The 19451-nt window shown below is 40.7% G+C and overlaps 1 protein-coding gene across 5 annotated transcripts in view; it reads right to left on the bottom strand.

The window, feature by feature from the left end:
- The window catches only part of FOXJ3 (forkhead box J3), a 125288-nt gene extending 106359 nt beyond the window's left edge, over window positions 1–18929 (bottom strand). Inside the window, exon 1 of one of the 5 annotated variants that reach the window (XM_081057827.1) lies at window positions 18716–18929. Coding sequence is in view for 2 of the 5 variants with exons in the window: in XM_081057826.1 (XP_080913952.1) it covers window positions 17654–17657 (4 nt within the window). In the remaining 3 variants the exon portion in view is untranslated. Of the gene's footprint in view, window positions 1–17653; window positions 17763–17799; window positions 17825–18715 lie in introns of those variants that run through there. The other 4 variants (XM_081057830.1, XM_081057828.1, XM_081057826.1 and 1 more) reach the window with 4 other exon arrangements.
- Between the last annotated feature and the right edge of the window lie 522 nt (window positions 18930–19451).

The following is a 19451-nucleotide window of genomic DNA, read 5'->3' as shown; positions in this document are numbered from 1 at the left end:
AAAAACAAAGTATTAATTCCTCCAAAAGTAACGATACGACCCAGGAGTTATACTCCTAGGCACATGTGTGTATATATGTACATATGCATGTGTGTGTATGTACGTGTGTGTATACATGTATATATCCAAGAGAATTTAAACACACGTTTACATAAAAACTTGCACGCAATGTTCATAACACCATCATTCATAATAGCCAAAAAGTAGAAATAAACCAAATATCTATCAACTGATAAACAAATTGTCGCATATCTATGTATCATATAATATACGGTAGAATGTGTTATTCAGCCATAAAAAAGAATGAACTACTGTTACATGCTATAACACAATATTGATGAACCTTGGAGATCATCATTTTACAGCCTTATGGAGAGTAAAACAAGTTAACACTAAAACACTAAAAACAAGTTATACACTAAAGGCCACACACTGTAAGATTCCATTTATACAAAAATTTCAGAAGAGGAAAATCCCAGAGATGGAAAGTAGGTTAGTGGTTGCCAGATGGAGGGGGTGGGTGATGGGGGTGAAGAGTGACCGCTAACAGGTTTCTTTTTGGCATGATGAAAATGTTCTGGAACTAGATAGTAATGACAGTTGAACAATCTTGTGAATAAAAACCTTTAGTATAAAACCACCAAATTGTACACTTGAAAATACTGAACTTTATGGTATGTAAATTTTTATCTCAATAAAAGACTAATTTTACAAATATCTCATTTTTCATCCATTGGTTCTGTTTTTGTTCCTCAGTTCAGAATTCAGGCAAGGGAAAAGGATCTTATACAATGAGACCCCCAAGTATCAACACCTTTAGGACCTCCAATTAGCTACCATTTACTACCAACTCTAGTTCTTGGATCTTCCTGATCTACTCTAACCTCAATGCCTTAGTTTCCATTTTAATTTTAATCTAGATTACTGCTTCTAAATGCTGTCCTGAACCCCAGGCTGGTTTAACTGAAAGAACAAACATATGCCAATCTTCCTCTTCCTACCCAGGCAAATGACCAGCAACATGGAAATCTCACAAAAGAAAGCTAAGGTGAAGTCAGGAAAATCTCAAAGTGTCCTCCAAATTACAAACTCACATCTCTGGAGCCAACTACAGTTGAACAACTATATTAACTTATTCAATTACATCCATAATTTATATGGTTTAAGTTGGTGCCAGCCATACCTAGTAGCATTTTCTCCAAATCCTTTGAAAACCAACATACAAGAAAGTTTGTGTTGAACAACACAACCAGAACATGGGTAGTAAAACTATAGTCATTCACTGATGGGTAGTCCAATGTACGCTAATGTAGTATATCCCATCACCGACATAAGAATATGGAATTCCTTTTAATATAAGCAGTCTTCGAGTATATATATTAAACTGAGTTACAAACTATTCACATTCAGGAAAATTTTTAACAAAAAAAAAAACACTTGTATAATAATGCATTATTTGGGAGCATGAAGTGAAACGAGACTAAGAAAAGCTCCCAAGTAATTCTTATAAGCTCTTCTCTCCTCTCTCCTACCCACACAGAGCTATAATGCTTTATAGTTTACAAAGAATTTAGAGCATTCATGAGTTTGAGTCTGGGCCCAGGCTGGAATCCTAATTGCAACCCTGGGTACGTTGCTATCTTCTTTAAGGCGTAATTTCCTCTGTACAAAAGGGAAAACTCATGCCTCAGTTATTGTGACAGTATCTTGAATGAAAGCACCAGCAAAATGCCAGAACAAAAAAAAAATGGAAAAAAAAAATGAAACTGTTGAAAATCAGTGCTATGGTACTAGAGGTCAAAAGACTAATCCTTTTTTTTTTTTTTTTACTTCTGAACTCAGCCTTATCTTTCAAAAGACTTAAAAGTAAAAAATTCACTAGCATCAATGAAAAAAAACCTCTTTTATTCAGGTTGACTGAGGATGATGAATTGCTGTAACATTAGTCACAGGTAATTATTAAAGCAGTCGTGGAAATAACCTGTGTCTTAATCAGACTGAGCAGGAGCAATCAGCTAAAGGAGTAAGGGAAAAAGAATCCTGCTAAGTGAGTAGCAATCAGCTGTTCATCTCAGCTCCACTAGCTAAACCTGAAGACAGTGGTGCAGTTTGAGCTAAAAAGTCAGGTCTCCAAGTCATTTGCTTTTAGAAAGCAATTAAAATTATTTAAGGATGATCAAGTCACCATAGGAGTATTAGAGAGAGAAGAGAGGCCAAACTTAACTTTGGAGAACAAAGTTAGCACATAGTAGATAATTATGAGAAAAGGAACTAGTTTAAAAAAAAAAACAACTTGTGAAAACTGTACTGGAAATACACAGCAGCAAGGGACTTAATGGAGAGAAAGGCAATAGCATTCCCGGTAGATCAAGATGGACATAAACTGAGAGGGGAATATTGGCTTTTAACGGAAGATCTTTACTACTACAGAGGGTGGTTTTGGTGGACTACTGAGATAAAAAATGAGACTGCGGGGTAGGGGGGCAGTTAAAGAGTAGGTGTGAGAGGAAATAAAAAGTTTAGCTTAAAAATGTACATAATGAAAATAAATGGAAAGTGCAATAAGATCAAGCAGTCGGAGCAGAGAAATAGGTTAAAAAATCAGGAAAGTGAAGAATGTTAGAAGTCATCACACTGCATTCCATTTTATCCTTCATAGCTCTTGTCACCATCTGATGTGACTTTTGTTAACCGTTTCTCCCCCACTAGAATGTAAGCTCCATGAACGCAAGAACTTTTATCTGTTTCATTCTCTTTATATCCCCTAACCTGGTATATAGTCAGCAGTCATATTTGTTCAATTAATGAATAAACGAGGTCCCTCAGGAGTTGCAAGAAAATGAACTAATATCTGACTGAAAACTCACCAGGTGTTTGTATCCATCACTTCTCTCTGCCTCCAAGCAAGTAATTTAGGACCAATCGGCAGGCAGTTAAAAGATTAAGTTAGGTATCCAGAATATATAAAGAACTCTTACAACTCAATAATGAAAAAACAACCCCATTTTAAAAAATGGGCATAGATGTAGCTCAAGGGTAGAGTATTTGACTGAAAAAAAAAAAAATGGACAAAGATCTGAATCAACATTTCTCCAAAGAAGAAATACAAATGTCCAATAAGCACATGAAAAGATGTTCAACATCATTACTCATTAGGGAAATGTAAACCAAAACCAAAATGAGATACACTTCACACCCACTTAAGATGGTTATAATCAAAAGAACAGACAAAAGCAAGTGTTGCACAGATGTGGAGAAATTGAAACTCTGATACTTTGCTAGTGAAAATGTAAAATAGTGCTGCTACTTTGGAAAACAGTTTGGCAGTCTGTCAAAAAGTTATTTAAACAGTTTCTAAATGACAGGGCCATTCCACCCCTAGGATATATACCCAAGAAATGAAGACATACATCCACAGAAAAAATCTGTACACAAATAAATGTTCATAGCAGCATTAAATCACAATAGCAAAAAAGTGGAAACAATCCAAATGCCAATTAACTACTGAATGGATAGGTGTATCCATTCACCATTTTAGCAATAAAAAGGAATGATAGATGCTACAACATGTATGACCCTTGAAAATATGAAATGAAAGAAGCCAGTCACAGGAGTACATATTCTATGATTCTATTTATACCAAATGTCCAATAGACAAATTTACATTGGTAATTAAATTAGTTTCTTAGGGCTTGGGAAAGGGAGATAGGTAAAGGGAACTGACTGCTAATGGGTGTGGGGTTTCTTTCAAAAGGAGAGGAAAATGTTCTAAAATTAGATTACAGTGATGGTTACACAACTCTGCAAATATACTGAACAACACTGAATTTTACAGTCTATACTGGTGAATTGTATGGTATGTGAATTGTATCTCAATAAGGATGTTCATTTTTTTTAAGAGCAAGTTTAGAACCATTACACACAAATGTTCTTGTTCTGTTAAGGTTCCTACTTCCCCTAGTGTCAGAGGAGAAGCCCCCATCCCCTAAACTGGAACAGGAAGGGAAGAGTAAAAGTAATGACTTCACAAGTAAGCAACTCTACTATAGCAACTGATTTAAAATCTGGAACCCCTTGAGCCATTAGTGGTTCACAAAAAGTCTGTTTTCTGGTAGGCTCCACTATTTCCAACCACACCATTTATTAATTAAACATGTTTAAGATACACTTATGGTTCATAAAAGTTTTATACACCCTGAAAAAATTCTACAGGCAACCACTCTACTGCTATCTACAAATCAACTACTTAGGCTATACCCTTTCTCCTCCCAGACCAAGACCAAAGCCAAATCTTGTTATTCTCTAATAACAGAAGATGGGAAAAGTATGTCAACCAACAATCAGCTTTAGCTTTCAAGACTGTTTAAAGAATAGGAAGTATTAAGTCTGAACTAACTGCCTCTTGACCCCTCTACAGTTTAGGGCTGGTGTCAATAAAACAGGTGGTACATGTGGGGGAGAGGAAGCTTCCTGGCCAAACATCACAGAGCTATAACTTCTTCCAAACCCCAAACCTTACTTCCTGCAATTTATGTAAACAGATCACAGGCCACCCTCTTCAAACCAAATCATAACCCAAGCAAACACAGGATTCTATTTCTAGGTCTGTCATTAACTCACTGGATAATCCTGAAACTTCAGTCTCTACTTTGCTCAATAACTTAACCACAACTTCTGGTCCCAAAATCAAATCATGTGGACTAATAAAGAACTTTTTCCCAACTTGTAGAGTTATTTTTATGGAAAATACAACACAGGTGTATGAAATTAAATCACATTACATGTTTAAATCACTTTTATTAAATATACATAAAATATGAAAAATTCAAAAGATTATCTAGTCCAAAACTGTTGAGCACTTTCATTTTAAACTTTTAAAGGTATTCACAAAACTGTGAGAACAAGCTTTCAGAGGGCTGAAGGGTTTTGAGGCTTTAAATTTAAGCTCAGTTATATTTAGAAAACTAAGATGCCACCTCCTGGGATCCTGCATCTTTATCTTGGGCATTTGATTCATGTGCTTTGCCTTGTGTAATTCAAAGCAAGAGATCCCACCATATCCCTACAGAGTAAATGGCATGTTGATTCTCAGAGGAATGACATGTTGTACTGCAACTCAACGATGAGAAGCTAGCAGTCTCCACTGTTAGAGCTGTTGAATGAAATAAAATTACCTGTCTGGTCCCCAAAGCTAGTCCACAAAGCACTGCCAACTTTGTAAGAATCATTTCTATCCCATTCCTGGAAATCTTGATTCAAGATTCTACAGTGAAATCATAGAATCTATTAATTAAAAGTATTTCAGGTTGTTCTGATGCACAGCTTATTCCGGAACGACTGGTTTAGAACAAGGATAGCAAAAAAGTTTCATATCATTTTGCCAATTATGCCTTCTGGAGTGCTATATTGAGAAGGGTCATGTCTAAATGCAACCAGCAATTAGTTCGCCACACACGTGATGCAGAAATGGGAACATGTAAACCATGTATCTGTCATCTGTTTTAGACTACTGAATAGGCTTGATTTTTTTAAGAAGGCTTTGGGGTAACAGAAAAGAGCCAGATCTAGATTATTTACTTTTAACTGCCAGCAACTCTGGCTGACACTGAGAAGGTAGTAGGCAGCAAGAATAGCCCACTAGCACAGGTACCAGAAGTCTCCAAAAGTACTTATTAAGCTTCCCAGGATTATACAGAAAAGACAAGATTTTGTTCCCCAAATGTCTATAAGCTTGTTTGAGGAATGAAAATTCTACGCAACAGGGGCCAGCCCGGTGGCTCACGTGGTTAGAGCTCCATGCTCCTAACTCCGAAGGCTGCCGGTTCGATTCCCACATGGGCCAGTGGGCTCTCAACCACAAGGTTGCCAGTTCAATTCCTCGACTCCCACAAAGGATGGTGGGCTCTGCCCCTTGCAACTAAGATTGAACATGGCACCTTGAGCTGAGCTGCCACTGAGTTCCCGGATGGCTCAGTTGGTTGGAGCACGTCCTCTCAACCACAGGGTTGCCGGTTCGACTCCCGCAAGGGATGGTGGGCTGTGCCCCCTGCAACTAGCAACAGCAACTGGACCTAGAGCTGAACGGCACCCTCCACAACTAAGATTGAAAGGACAACAACTTGACTTGGAAAAACCGTCCTGGAAGTACACACTTTCCCCAATAAAGTCCTGTTCCCCTTCCCCAATAAAATCTTTAAAAAAAAATCTGCACGATAATATAAACTTGGTAGAAAGAAAAAAGAACACTTGTGCTAAAAACAGTATAGTTTGGAATGATTCAAGAGGGTTCCTTACCTGTGGGTTCCTGATCAGGACATGATTAAAGTAATGTATTAAGAATATTCTACTGGCAGCATTTTCCAAGGGAAAAGGGGAGTCTATATAATCAAGGCAAATAAACTGTTTCACACTGTTTCTATACGTGTCTGTCTCCACCACTAGATTGCTGGCTCCTAGTGAGCCAGGAACATGTCAAATTTACCTTTCTATCTCCCACAATGCCTAGCACACTTTGTCCATAACAAATATTTCAAAGTAAAATTCTTATAGCCATAGCAAAGGAACAGCAACAGAAATTAGTGAAGGGTCAAAGGAGTTAACGGAATGAAATTACACCAAAAAGGGTGGATGTGTTAGATTAAAAGGGGCAAGAAACATAACAAATGTAATGTGCGGACTTTATCTGGATATTGATTCAATTAAAAACCAACTGTAAAAAGACATTTTTAAACAACTGAGGACATTTTATTATGAAATGGATTATTAAATGCCACCTAGGAAATATTTTCAATTTTGTTAGGTACAATGATGGCATGTGGTTTTGTAAGACTATGTCTATATCTTTTTAGAGACTCAGTGAAGTTTATAGAGGTGAAAAGACAATGTCTATGATTTTCTTTAAAATACTTAAACAAAAGACAGTTGAAACATGTGGCAAATAGCTTAACCATGGTTGAATCTATGATGGGTATATGAAGATTTACTATAGTTTGTCTCCTTTTGAGTATACTCAGCAATGCAGTCGGACTTGCATATTACTTGGTCAAATCCAGCATTGTACAATTAATTCTTTTTCTTTTCTTTCTCAGATTTCAGGAAGCTTAAGAATGACTAGTACTTCTGAGAAAACAGCCTAGACTCAATCAGAAGAAGACGGGCATTCATTTATTAGCTCTACTAATAGGAAATCTCTCTGAATCAAATGAAAGAACTTCTTGTAAATTAATGAGAACTGTGTAAGAGCCAAGAAAGTGACTCAGCTACTGAAAAGAAACAAAATACAATCTTAGGCTTCATTAAAAGAATTGTATCCAGATCAAGGAAGGTAAGAGTCCTGTGTACTCTTCCCTGGTTAGTTCACAACTGGAGTGCTGTGCTGCTTGTAAGTGTTCATTTCAGAACACTTACAAGCTAGAATGCTTGCAGGGAGGAATATCAGACTAGCGAGGAGTTTAGAAGCCAACTCTCAAGCGTAGAATAGCTGGAGAAACTGGGTGTGTTTAGCTTGGAGAAGAAAACACTTCCCAGTCTTCCGTGTCACCTCTACCATAGAGACCCCAGTGTAATATTTTCCAGAGGATTTCAAGTATTGTTAATAGGCACTCCATAAGTCAAGTGACTTTGAAATAAGCAATATTTTTTCTCTAAAAAACTCATCAAAGCATTCAGTATCCTAAAATGCTTTGTCAGTCTTCAAGAAGAGGATGTGCAGTATTTCCTAAATGTGATCATTTCTTCATTCACTCAACAAATATTTACGGAGCCCCAATTATTTGCCAAACACTCCTCCAGGTGCTGAGGATACAACAATGAACATTTCTAATATCCTGGAGGATACTTTGTGAAACAGCAAACCTGGACCTCCTGTTACTCCTCTAACTTAAATGGTGCTTACTCGTCTCTACGTTTTTACTGTGCTCTCAGCCTAGAAGGTCCTATCACTAATCTTAATTCAAACATTACTCATTCGTGGAGCTTTCCTGATTATCATAAACAAAAAACATTCTATTTTCAACAAATCCATGAGTCTTTCTCTGTATCAGTTCTTTGTGAACAGCCTGTGTCTCTTAATTATCTCTGGATCTCTCACAGGGCTCAGGACAGTGTCATGCATGCGTAGGTGCAAGAAATATTTGCAGAATGAGTAATCACATTCAAATATTTGAAGGGTTATCTTTTTAAAGAAGGCAAACTAGGTCTCTACTGTTCTACAGAGAATTAGGAAAAAGAGATGAAGTTAGAAGCAAATTTTGCCCCAATTAGAGTTAACAACAAACAAATGACCTTACAGTTATCAGGGACTACAGTTGTTCTAAGAGTAGCCAAATGACTATGTATCAAATGTTTTACTGCAATATCTCGCTGGCCAAATGAATAAAGGATTACCTCTTCAGATTCTAGGAACTACTATATATCTCATGTTAGACATAAGGTAACTTTTGATACAATATATTTATATCAATATTAAAATTTTTAAAATTAGGCTTAAATATAAACATCCTTTCATTTACTAATCTAATGATGCCTATTATGTGTCATGTACAGTGCTAAGTATAGAGGATAAAAGACAAAACAGACAGTCTCCATCCTAAAAGGTTCAATACAAGGTTTCTTATTCTCCCAAAGCAAATCTGATACAAACCTGAATACCTAGGTCATCTACCTCAATAAAAAATTCCTAGATGAAATTTTTTAGATCAATGACTTTCAATATTTTGCAGCCAGAGAAATAACTATGATGCTATCAGCTCCTCTTAAAGCCGTCTATCCACACCACTTAAAGGCATTAAGTTCTTCAAACAAACAAGCTATTCTTCCTTTCTAGTTAAAAACTGGAAAACAGAAGCTATTCCAGAATACCTCCATATGCCAAGGATATCTCTGTGATGTCTCTCCCAAACTAAAAGCTAGTTGTCTTTGCTGGCAGAAACCCTTTTACTTGTGTCCCCAGCCTTTAGTACAGTGCCCAGGATGTAGCAGATGGTGAATGAACAAATGAGTGAGAGAAATTAATGAGTCCAATGTTACTGGCTGAAAACAGTACTTAAAAGAAGCACTAACAGTTTGGTTTTTCTTATTAGAAACGTGCCAAGGAAATGGAAACATCTGAGTATGAGTAAATCCTAAGCGTAGTTTTCACGATAAATCAGTGTGTATTTTTCAGGTTATTTATTGATAATTACTGTATGTAAACCTATGGTCTTGGTTGCTTCTGTGGGACTAAAATTAATTTTTTGATCAGCAGAGCTAATGACCAAATTCTAATGCAAAGAAAATCCCAGAGCATTTAATACGCCCACAACTCAACCCATAAGATTATAATCGAAAAATTTATCATACTGATTTATTAACATAACTGTCTAGAGAGCAAAATACTTCAATAGCACCAACTGCTCTTCAAAAGCGCTATCACACATTTTTCCAAAATCTCATCTGAAGCATAAAAATCAGACATGTTTATTTTTTCTGACTATATCAAAATGATATGTGCTCATTGTAGAGAACTTAGAAAATATAAATAGGTTGAAAGGAGACAATAAAGACTATCTATTGTGATGGTTGCTTTTTTCCTAGTCCTTTTTTCTATGCAGTTATAACTTCTTTATATACTGTCACTCTTCCTACCCACAGAACAAGAGACAATACCCTACGGCAATAACCCAAGCACCTTCAGTAAAATCATGTTCCAGATACAATTTCTCAATGTCTAAATTTTATAGATGTGTATTTCCATAAAATAAGACCAAGTCTGCTATTTAGTAATCCTTAAAAGTTTCCCTCCTGATTCCATCTTCTCACCTCTAGAATTCTACAAAGAGTGCAGGCTCAAGTAAACATACATCCAATGACTGGAAATGGACTCAAATTTAACAAGGCCAAGAAGTTGCTTCCGATAGTTTTATGTCCCCAAGCCTGATATTACTACAAGACAAGGGCTGCTCCAAGTAGCCCAGGTCCTTTGGGGTCTATTACCTTTAATTTCTACCTCAAAAATACAAAGTATGTTATCCATAAAAACTTTTGTCAGTTTTCTCCTAAGAGTACAAGACTAGAAACAGAATGCAGGATCTGGGTTTCTGTCTCTGCTCTACTACTAAATGACTGAGTTACACTGACTCTTAGCTTGCATCTCATTTTCTCCATTTGCCGATAGGAATATTATTTGCTCTACCTATATTACAGGGCTATGGTGGGGCTCCAAAATACAATCGATCAGAGAAAATGCTCTTCAAAAACTATTACTCAAATGTAAGGTGAAAACAAAGGGGGGGGGGCAGCCGGTTAGCTCAGCTGGTTAGAGTGCAGGGCTCTTAACAACAAAGTTGCCAGTTCGATCCCCACATGGGCCACCCTGAGCTGGCCCTCCACCACTAGATTGAAACAACTACCTGACTAGGAGCTGATGGGTCCTGGGAAAACACACTTAAAATAAAAGTTTTTAAAAAAAAAACACAAGTAAGGTGGAATTCTTTCCAAAACAACATGCTCTTCAATAAACAAGGTAAAATATGACTCCCCCTGACCTGCAAAGATGTCATTTCAGGTGCTGAGTACTATCTCTGCATATACACAGTGGAACACCATGGATGCCTTACACAGAATAGACAGGTAAAGTACATCACACTCACCCCCGACCACAGTAGCAGAAACTGATGCCATATGCTCTTTATCTCCTGCCATGACAATCCGCTCCATCTTCATTCAGAAGAGTAAACCTATTCCTGACTACTAAACCTATTTGACTGTTGTGTCTGTAATAAATTTCCCAAAATTCTACAGCCAAGCCACAAAATTTTTAAGTTATTTTTAATAATTTAACAAGCATCTACCCACCAGCCAAAAATCTAGGATCGTAACAATATCCTATTTCTACCATATTGCACTCACCTCCCAATCCCATCTCTCTGTAAGCAAACAGAATTTGAAATTGTTATTAAGTTATAGCAGTCTTCCCTCTCATCCATTCCTTTCAGAAATCTATGTTTCAACACACATAAAGGCCAGGTCTCAACCTTAGGGAAAAAAGTTGATTCCAACTTCCAAGATCTTTAATAGGGTCACATACCCTACCGGTCAATGTTACTTCCATGATACCACTGACCCTGCTTGGCAGGGCTGTGTCTAGGTAGGAGGATTCAGTTACAGCTTTTAGCTTTGTACTCCAGGTGAAAACTTAATTAAAAGTCAGTTTACTGGGTAAGGTATTCTTCAGACACAGGGTTATCCTGGAATAATCAGTCAACTCATCAATGGAATCCACGACCCACCTTAAATATGAAATGAAGACAATGAAAAAACAGCCAATACTATAATTTGAATGTTTGTATCTGTCCCCTCACCCCCCGAAATTTGTCTGTTGAAATCCTAAACCCCAGGGACGATGGTATTAGGAGATAGGGTCTTTGAGAGGGGCTTGGGTCATGGGGGCAGAGCCTTTCTGAATGGTATTAGTGTCTTATACAAGAGGCTCCAGAAGGATCCCTTGCCCCTTCCACCATGTGAAGACAGTGAGAAGGCACCATCAAAGAACCAGGAAGGGGGCCCTAACCAGAAGATTACCTTGATCTTTGACTTTCCAGCCTCCCGAACTGAGCAATGAATTTCTGTTGTTTATAAACTACCCAGGTTGGTGGTATTTTGTTATAGCAGCCCAAATGGACTAAGACAGCCAACATACCAAGTTTCTAGAGACTCTATCTAAAAAGTCCCACTCAAGGGCTTTGCCCACCCCAAAATTGTTAGCAATCAACTCAGAAGGAAGTTCTCTAAAGCTATGTTCTAACAATAGTTCCACTTATTGCATTCTGTAAGTTTGGGTCCATTACAGACTACTTCACCCACTGATGATGGGAAATAAGTCAGACAGGGCAGTGTAATTAATGTAAGTCTGATTTTACCAAAAGAAATTGCTTTAGATTTATGGTAAAATTCTTAGAATAACCAGAGTGGTTTAGTAATTAGAAATTAGGCTTATTAATGGTGTCAAAGTAAGAACTCTTACTGAATTGGTCCTAATTATCTTATATTTATATTTAGCCTATATTTCATCTTGTTACAGTACTGAAGTTTGAATTTCATTTGCTTTCTTTCAGTTTTGTCTCAATTCTATAGAAATAAGCACTTTGAAAAACACTGCCTTCTCAGGTTATCAGTTTTATGTCAAGCCGAAGGTACCAAACTACAAAAGGTTACTTAAAATAAGTAGAATGCCATTGTTATAAATATAAATACAACATCTGGTTCCATATAACAAAGCTATTTCCATATCCCAACAGATGGCCCACAGTAATAATGCTTTGCTGATCTGGTTATAACAAATTCTATTAAATCCAAAATCCTGTACAGCAGATGCCTTTTCCAATTTCAGTATAAGTCAATCTCTTTAACCAAGACACTGTGCTATGGTTCTTGTTATTTGTGTACTAAAATCCAGTTATGCCAATTAAGATGGTCAAATTTTTTGACAGTTGTTATAAAATGCCACTGTGGTGTTTGCTGAGTTTCGGGGTGGAGGAGGTAAAGAGTACCTCCATCTAGGACTGAAAGGCTAACTGTTCAAAATAGAAAACAAAAATTCAGTGAAAGGAAAGCTGAAGAGAGGTAAAGTGAGCTTTAGCTATCTCAAGCCAAGGTTTCTGAATAGTGGCAATATGGAAAGCTCAGTGACTACTATGTAACAAAGCCCACAGTGAAGAGCACTGAAAATAATGCAATCTGAATTGAGAAGCTATTAGCAGGGGGGGAAAAAGAAGTACCTGAATACCACCTAAAGAATATGTATCTCTATACATTGTATTATTAGGTTCCTATTTAAAAGAAATGTGGATACAATGTCAATTTTGCGGTTTGCTTCCCCAACTATATTCAAAATCCAATCTTCACATTCTGGTCATGCCTTTACTTGAAATAGTACCCTCTTAATTTATAACCCAGTAAATAGTACAGTGTAGTGATTAAGAGCCACTGAGTTCTGAAAATAGGCTGCAAGGGTTCAAATCCTGACTCTTTCCATTCCTAGCTATATACGTTTAGGTAAGTTACTTAACTGCTCTGTGCTGTTGGCCTCATCTGTAGAATTCTGATCATAAAAACCTATCTTGTAGAGTTTTTGTGAGGATTATACAATAAATGTACTTAGAACATTTGGGGGCCCATAGTCAGGCCTCAGAAAATGGTAGCTATTATCACTACCACTATCATCACCACGCGAATCCCCACTAAAGTTCCGAAAGAAAAGGCAGAAATGTTACGTGACCTATCTAAAATCACAGAGCAAACAAGTGACAGAGCCCAGTTAGAAAAATCTCTTCATTTTAACTCCTGAAGATTAAACATTAAAAATTACTGATTCCCTAAGTAATGGGATTTCCCAGCCCCTCTAATTCTCCAGGAATCACACAGGGATACCTTCAAGTTAGAAGAGCAGCCCAGAACTGTGGAAATAGCAATGCACATGGACAAAGATGACCTAAGGTGCTCCATCACTGACTTAAGGGTGCAGTCTTGGGCAAGTCACCTCATCTAAACTTCAAACTGCTCATCTTAAAAAATAATTTACCTACATCACAGGGTTGTTGTGGGATCAAATTAGACAACGTATGAAACAGACATATGTAAATCATAAACACAATATATAAATGTGCAAGGGCTATGTCTTACTCATTTTATACCCCCAATGTAGCAGAATGCATTGCAGAGATTATAATCTAAAAGAAAAACCATGGGAACGGTGGAGTAGGCAGGGTGAGAATTTAGATGAAAATAGGGAAGGGTTTTTAAAAGATTAAGAAACCCAAATGTCCATCAACACATGAATCAATAAAAAGTGGAATATTATTCAGCAAAAAAATGCGATACTGATATATATAAGGTTGGTGCAAAAGTAACTGTGGTTTTTACAATTTTTTTTAACCTTTTAAACTGCAATTACTTTTGGACCAACCTAATACTACAAAATGGGTAACGTTTGAAACATTACACTAAGTGAAAGCAGCCACACACAAAAGACCGTATACTGTATGATTCCATTTATATGAAATGTCCAGAAAAGGGAATCTATAGAGATGGTAAGTACATTAGTGTTGCCTAGAACTGGGGGAAAGGAGGAAGGGGGTATGAGTGACTGCTAATGGGTACAAACGTTCTTTTGGGGGATGATGAAATATATAAAGATAATTGTGGTGATGGCTGCACAACTTGGTAAATATACTAAAAACCACTGAATTGTATACTTTAAATGAGTGAGTTGTACAGTGTACGAATTGTATCAATAAAACTTTCTTTTAAGATTTTATTGGGGAAGGGGAACAGGACTTTATTGGGGAACAGTGTGTACTTCCAGGACCCCTCCCCAAGTCAAGTTGTTGTCCTTTCAATCTTAGTTGTGGAGGGCGCAGCTCAGCTCCAGGTCCAGTTGCCTGCTAGTTGCAGGGGGCGCTGCCCACCATCCCCTACGGGATTTGAACTGGCAACCTTGTGGTTGAGAGCCCTCGCCCCAACCAACTGAGCCATCGGGGAGCTCAGCAGCAGCTCAGCTCAAGGTGCCGTGCTCAATCCTTACCTGCAGGAGGCGGAGCCCACCATCCCTTATGGGACTCGAGGAGTCGAACCCACAACCTTGTGGTTGAGAGCCCACTGACCCATGTGGGAATCGAACCCGGCAGCCTTCGGAGTCAGGAGCACGGAGCTCCAACCGCCTGAGCCACCAGGCTGGCCCAATAAAACTTTTTAAAGATAAGTTTGAGAGAACCATTAAAGTATAAAAATCACTGGCTTTAAAACACAAGTTTCTGTTGTAAAGAAAAAAAGTGAGTTTTCTGATATTTGAGTAGATCTGACATGTGGACAAGAATGAGACTGGAGGAAGCATTAGGAGAAAATACTACAAATTACCACACCAGACCATAATGTCTCTACAAATCCTTCTGTGGAAAACAAAAAATCTGGTATCTACCGTGTTTCCCTGAAAATAAGACTCGGTCTTATATTAATTTTTGCTCCAAAAGACGCATTAGGGCTATGCTCAGGGAATGTCATCCTAAAAAATTATGCAGCGCTTATTTTCTGGTTAGGTCTTATTTTTGGGGAAACATGGTATTCGTATGCTTCCTTTCAAAATTCTCTCTAAGTTTACAAATTACCTCTGGTTCAATAATCTTTTCAGCATGACCACTGTTTCTGAACTTCAAGACTATATTTGAAACTGTCAACCACATTACCCTTCCTATCCTTGGTTTCTGTAACGCTGCTGCTGTTCTTCCTGGTTCTTCCTGGAATGCTTCACCTATTAGCCTACAATGTTGCCCAAAGTTCCAAACCTCAAAGCTTTCACCATCATACTACTGACCTCCCAACATTCATCTATTCACGTTTTTTACTACCATCTATTGCCCTGGTCAGTGCACAATATACATTTCATCTCTATTCATCCTATAGTAATGCAGTACAGATACTTCTACTCTAGTCAATTCTTGATTATCTTTCCTAAGGCTGGGAAGCAGTCAGGTGGTTCAACCAAAATAACTAATTCTTATGTTATTCCTATATGGCTCTGCAATGTGGTATACATTTTTTTCTTCTGAATAGATCTGTTTTTCTAATTGTTTTGCTTAGATTAATACTAAACTCTGCATTTCCAGAGTCAAACCAGCTAGGAGAGAAGGCTATCAGGAGTGGTGGAAGACTAGCCTGCTATTGAAAAATTGAACACAATCTAATGTTGCCCATAACCAACCTTAGCTCATTTCCCTTCAGTCATACTTTCCTAATTTCTTTACTATTATCATCCATCCTCCCAGGATTCTAGGCTTTAATCTTTTAATGTTTTATTTGCTCTCTTCCCTTTGCCCACATTCAATCATCACTGAGTGCAAATTAATTTTTAGTCACATATATATCTTCTTATATATTCTTAGGACAGTATAATTCAATAATTAAATGCATAAACTCGAGGCCATATTGCCGGATTCAAATTCTGGCTGGCTCAGCTGCTTACTCTCTGTTGGAGTTTGGGCAGGTTACTTAACCTTTCTGTAATTCAGTTTCTTCCTAGGAATAATCAGACCTTATTACAGAGATTTAATGAAATTAATACATGTAAAGAACTTAGAACAATGCCTGGCATGCAGTAAGTACTCAATAAATGTAAGCTGTTATTTTATTCCCATAATCATCATACGTCAGACCCTCATCTTATTCCTAAAGGTCTCCAAGAGCTCTCTGGTCAGTTTCCCCACTCCAGGACATTCCGCTAATACAAAAACCTTCCTCAGAAACCATGTGCATCATCTCACTCCCATTCTTTAGAGCTGACTGTAGTATCCCATCTACCTTCCATACATCCTCCACCAACACCTGCTCACCAATCTAAACTCATTTACTATTATTCACCAATACAGATTCTTCCTGCTGTCTGCTATCTTGTACGTTGTACGTTGCCACTTCTGTCCTCGCAAATACTCCTTCACTCTCCTGGAACACATCTCTTCCCCCTTTGAAAATTTCTTTTTCAAATCTCACTTTGACTTTGGTTGTATTTTTATCCCAGAAGTCTGATGTTGCTTGGTAATTATGAATGATGGACATTACGTGTTGTTTCTCCAACGGAAGTTTAAGTGTTTGAAGAGACCATATATTTTATTCCTCATGTATCTTCATACAGACTACTTCACACACAGCACAGTATTTTGCAGAAATACACAAATGCTGCCGGACTTACTAAAAAAATATGCCTCAGAATGCATCAGAACATTCTTGATTTTCCACTGCCCCACCCACACTTCACATGATGAAAGCAGATAGAATCTGTATTTAAATATTTTTATTTTACATAGGAGAATATACTAACAACTGTACCAGATAAGAGGGGAAAAAAGTATACTCAAAGAAAATGCACAATGCGACTTAAAAAAAAATGTGAGAATGCTGGCCATTTCAAAATCCAAGATGTGGACTTCAAAATATTAAGACTTTTTATTTCACCCAAATTAATGAACAAAAACAAAGCAAAATAAACATGCCCTGACCTCATCCAAAAAATACCTAACAAAAGGCATGAGAAGTCCCCAATATCTTCAGCAGCCCACAAAACCAAGAACAAAATTCACTTCAACTCCAAGGGATACAAAAAGAAAACAGAAGTCCTCAGGTGTATCTGAAAAACTGAAAAGAAAAACAAACAAACAAAAAAATCAATCACATCTACATATGCTACCCACACAGAAAAATGGAGAGGAGTTACTATTTTTCCAAAAATAACTGCAAAGGTCTAGGAGGAATAAAAGGCTACTCTCACTGCTACTGTGTGGCCTGTTCCCTGTTAAGAGAGCAATCTGGTCACAAAAGAGCCAAACACCGGAAGATGGAAACCTTAACCTGGAAGAGACATTAAGGAAACTACTCAAAACACATGTTTTAAAACCAGTTTCAAACAAAAGCGCAATAATACTCAACAACCAGAGAGGGAAAGTGAAATAAAAGAGCTCCCACGAAACAAGTGACTCAGTAAAAACTATTTAGTGCCGCCTTGCGAGTAAAGAGCTCTGCATACAATGTTTCCATGACTGACACGCACGCTTGTTTCACTGGGAAACAAAGTAGCAGAGAAAAATTAAGCAAATGTCAGATATCAGAAAAGACAAAAAAAGGCGCCCACCCATCCCTGACTGGCGGGCCGGCCCAATGCAGCTCGTTCGGGCGTCCAGCGGGAACCGGGGAGGCGCGGCCGGCACGCCACAGAACAGAAAATCCTCCGCCGTCCGTACACACACCAAGTAGAAAGGAGAAGCGAAAACTATACACCTCAGTGCATCGGCAGCGGGAGCTCCTTCTCGCTTTAGGATTAGGCAGGAAAGAACAAGAACAGCCAAAGGGAGAGGAGAGAAGATGTCAATTAAAGCAAGCCTCCTGATGTCCGCTGCTGGTCTCAATTGCAGAGTATAACGTGACTCTTCCAGCTAGCCGACAGTCGGCCCCAGCAAAGAAAACTGACCCTCCCACCTTTCCCACCACCAGGAGGACATCACAGACAGAAAACCACGCCGTTACCTCCCTCCTCACCAGCTGCAAAGATGGAGGGGGGGAGGGAACACCCTACCACGTGGGCAGGATGCAACCCACACCGGACAGACAGCAACACGTCCGCATGGCGCGGCTGCCTGTGCCCGAAGCCGGCGAAGGGCACGGACGGGACGGGTGGGCCCTCGGGCCCCTCGCACGGACCTCCTCACCCCACGGGGCACCCCCGACGCGGGAAGTACCGTCCGCCTCGCGCGCCGAAAAGCACCCCACGCTTGAAGGGAAGAAGCTGCATCAAGCCGGGGTCGGGGACTAGCCCAGGCCGGGGGCAGGTCACGGAGAAACAGACGACCGCTGCCCCGGACTCGGCGCCCCCCGGAACCCTGCCGGGCGCCCCCCGGCCCGCCTGGGGGAGGGGAGGGGCGGGAGGCGCGGAGCCGCCGCTTCCCGGCTGAGGGGCAGCAGCAGCTGAGAAGCGCCGCGGGGGAGGGAGGGACCCGGCCCTGCCGCCCTCCAGGCCCCGGCTCCGGCCCGGGCCCCCCGCCTCGCCCGCCGCCCGCCCGCCCGTGTGCGCGGCCGCGGCTCAGAGAAGAGACAGGGCGTCTCGCGGAGGGCAGCCCCGGCTCCGTCCCGAGAGATGCCCCAGCCCCGCCTCCTTGCCCGCCGCCCCGGCACGGCAGCCCCGGCAGCGGGCACTCACCTCAGGCTGCGCAGGCCGGGACGGCCCGGCCGAGCCCCCGGCCGCTGCGTGCGTCTCCGCCCCCCGGGAAAGGGCCCCACGGCGCCTGGCACGGACGGCTGAGGCCCCGAGCAGCGCCCAGAGCGGCGGCGGCAGCGGGAGCAGCCAACATCCGGGGCCGCGCACCCGGAACTACTTCCCGACCCGCTCCCCCTCCGCCCCCGCCCCCACCCCCGCCTCCGCCTCCCGCGACGTCGCAGCGCCACCGGCGCGGCGTCCGCGGCGTCACGGCGTGTCGGCGGCGTCACGGCCCCTCCGCGGTCACGGCGGTGACGCTGCGCGAGAGATCCCTCCGCTGGGGCAAGTAGTGCCCTGGGACCGCCGGAGCTCTGCCTCTGCCCGCGGCTGTCCCCGCGCGGTCGGCGTCCCCGAGCGCCTTGGGCTCTTGCGCCGCAGAGTGGCGACGGGGGGGCAGTCGGGGCGGCGGCGGCGGCCCTGCAGGGGAGCACAGCACGGCCTGCGGCGCCGGACCCTGCCCGGGGGCTCCAGGAGCCCGAGGCTCTGGGGGATGGAACCTCCTGGCCTTGCCACCCGCACCGGCCCTGCCACCTCACCTTAGCGACAGGCACCTTAGCGTCTCCGGGGAGCCGGACCCTTTTTCCAGCTCGGCACACCGCGGATTCCCAAGGCACCGGGGGCTTCAAGACAGCCTTCCTTTCCGAACTTGACGGGTCCTGGGCTCCAGACCCGTCCCTGG

The sequence above is a fragment of the Rhinolophus hipposideros genome (genome assembly GCF_964194185.1).
Source record: "Rhinolophus hipposideros genome assembly, chromosome: 8".
Lineage (NCBI taxonomy): Eukaryota > Metazoa > Chordata > Mammalia > Chiroptera > Rhinolophidae > Rhinolophus > Rhinolophus hipposideros.
This window is presented reverse-complemented; position numbering and strand designations above follow the sequence as displayed.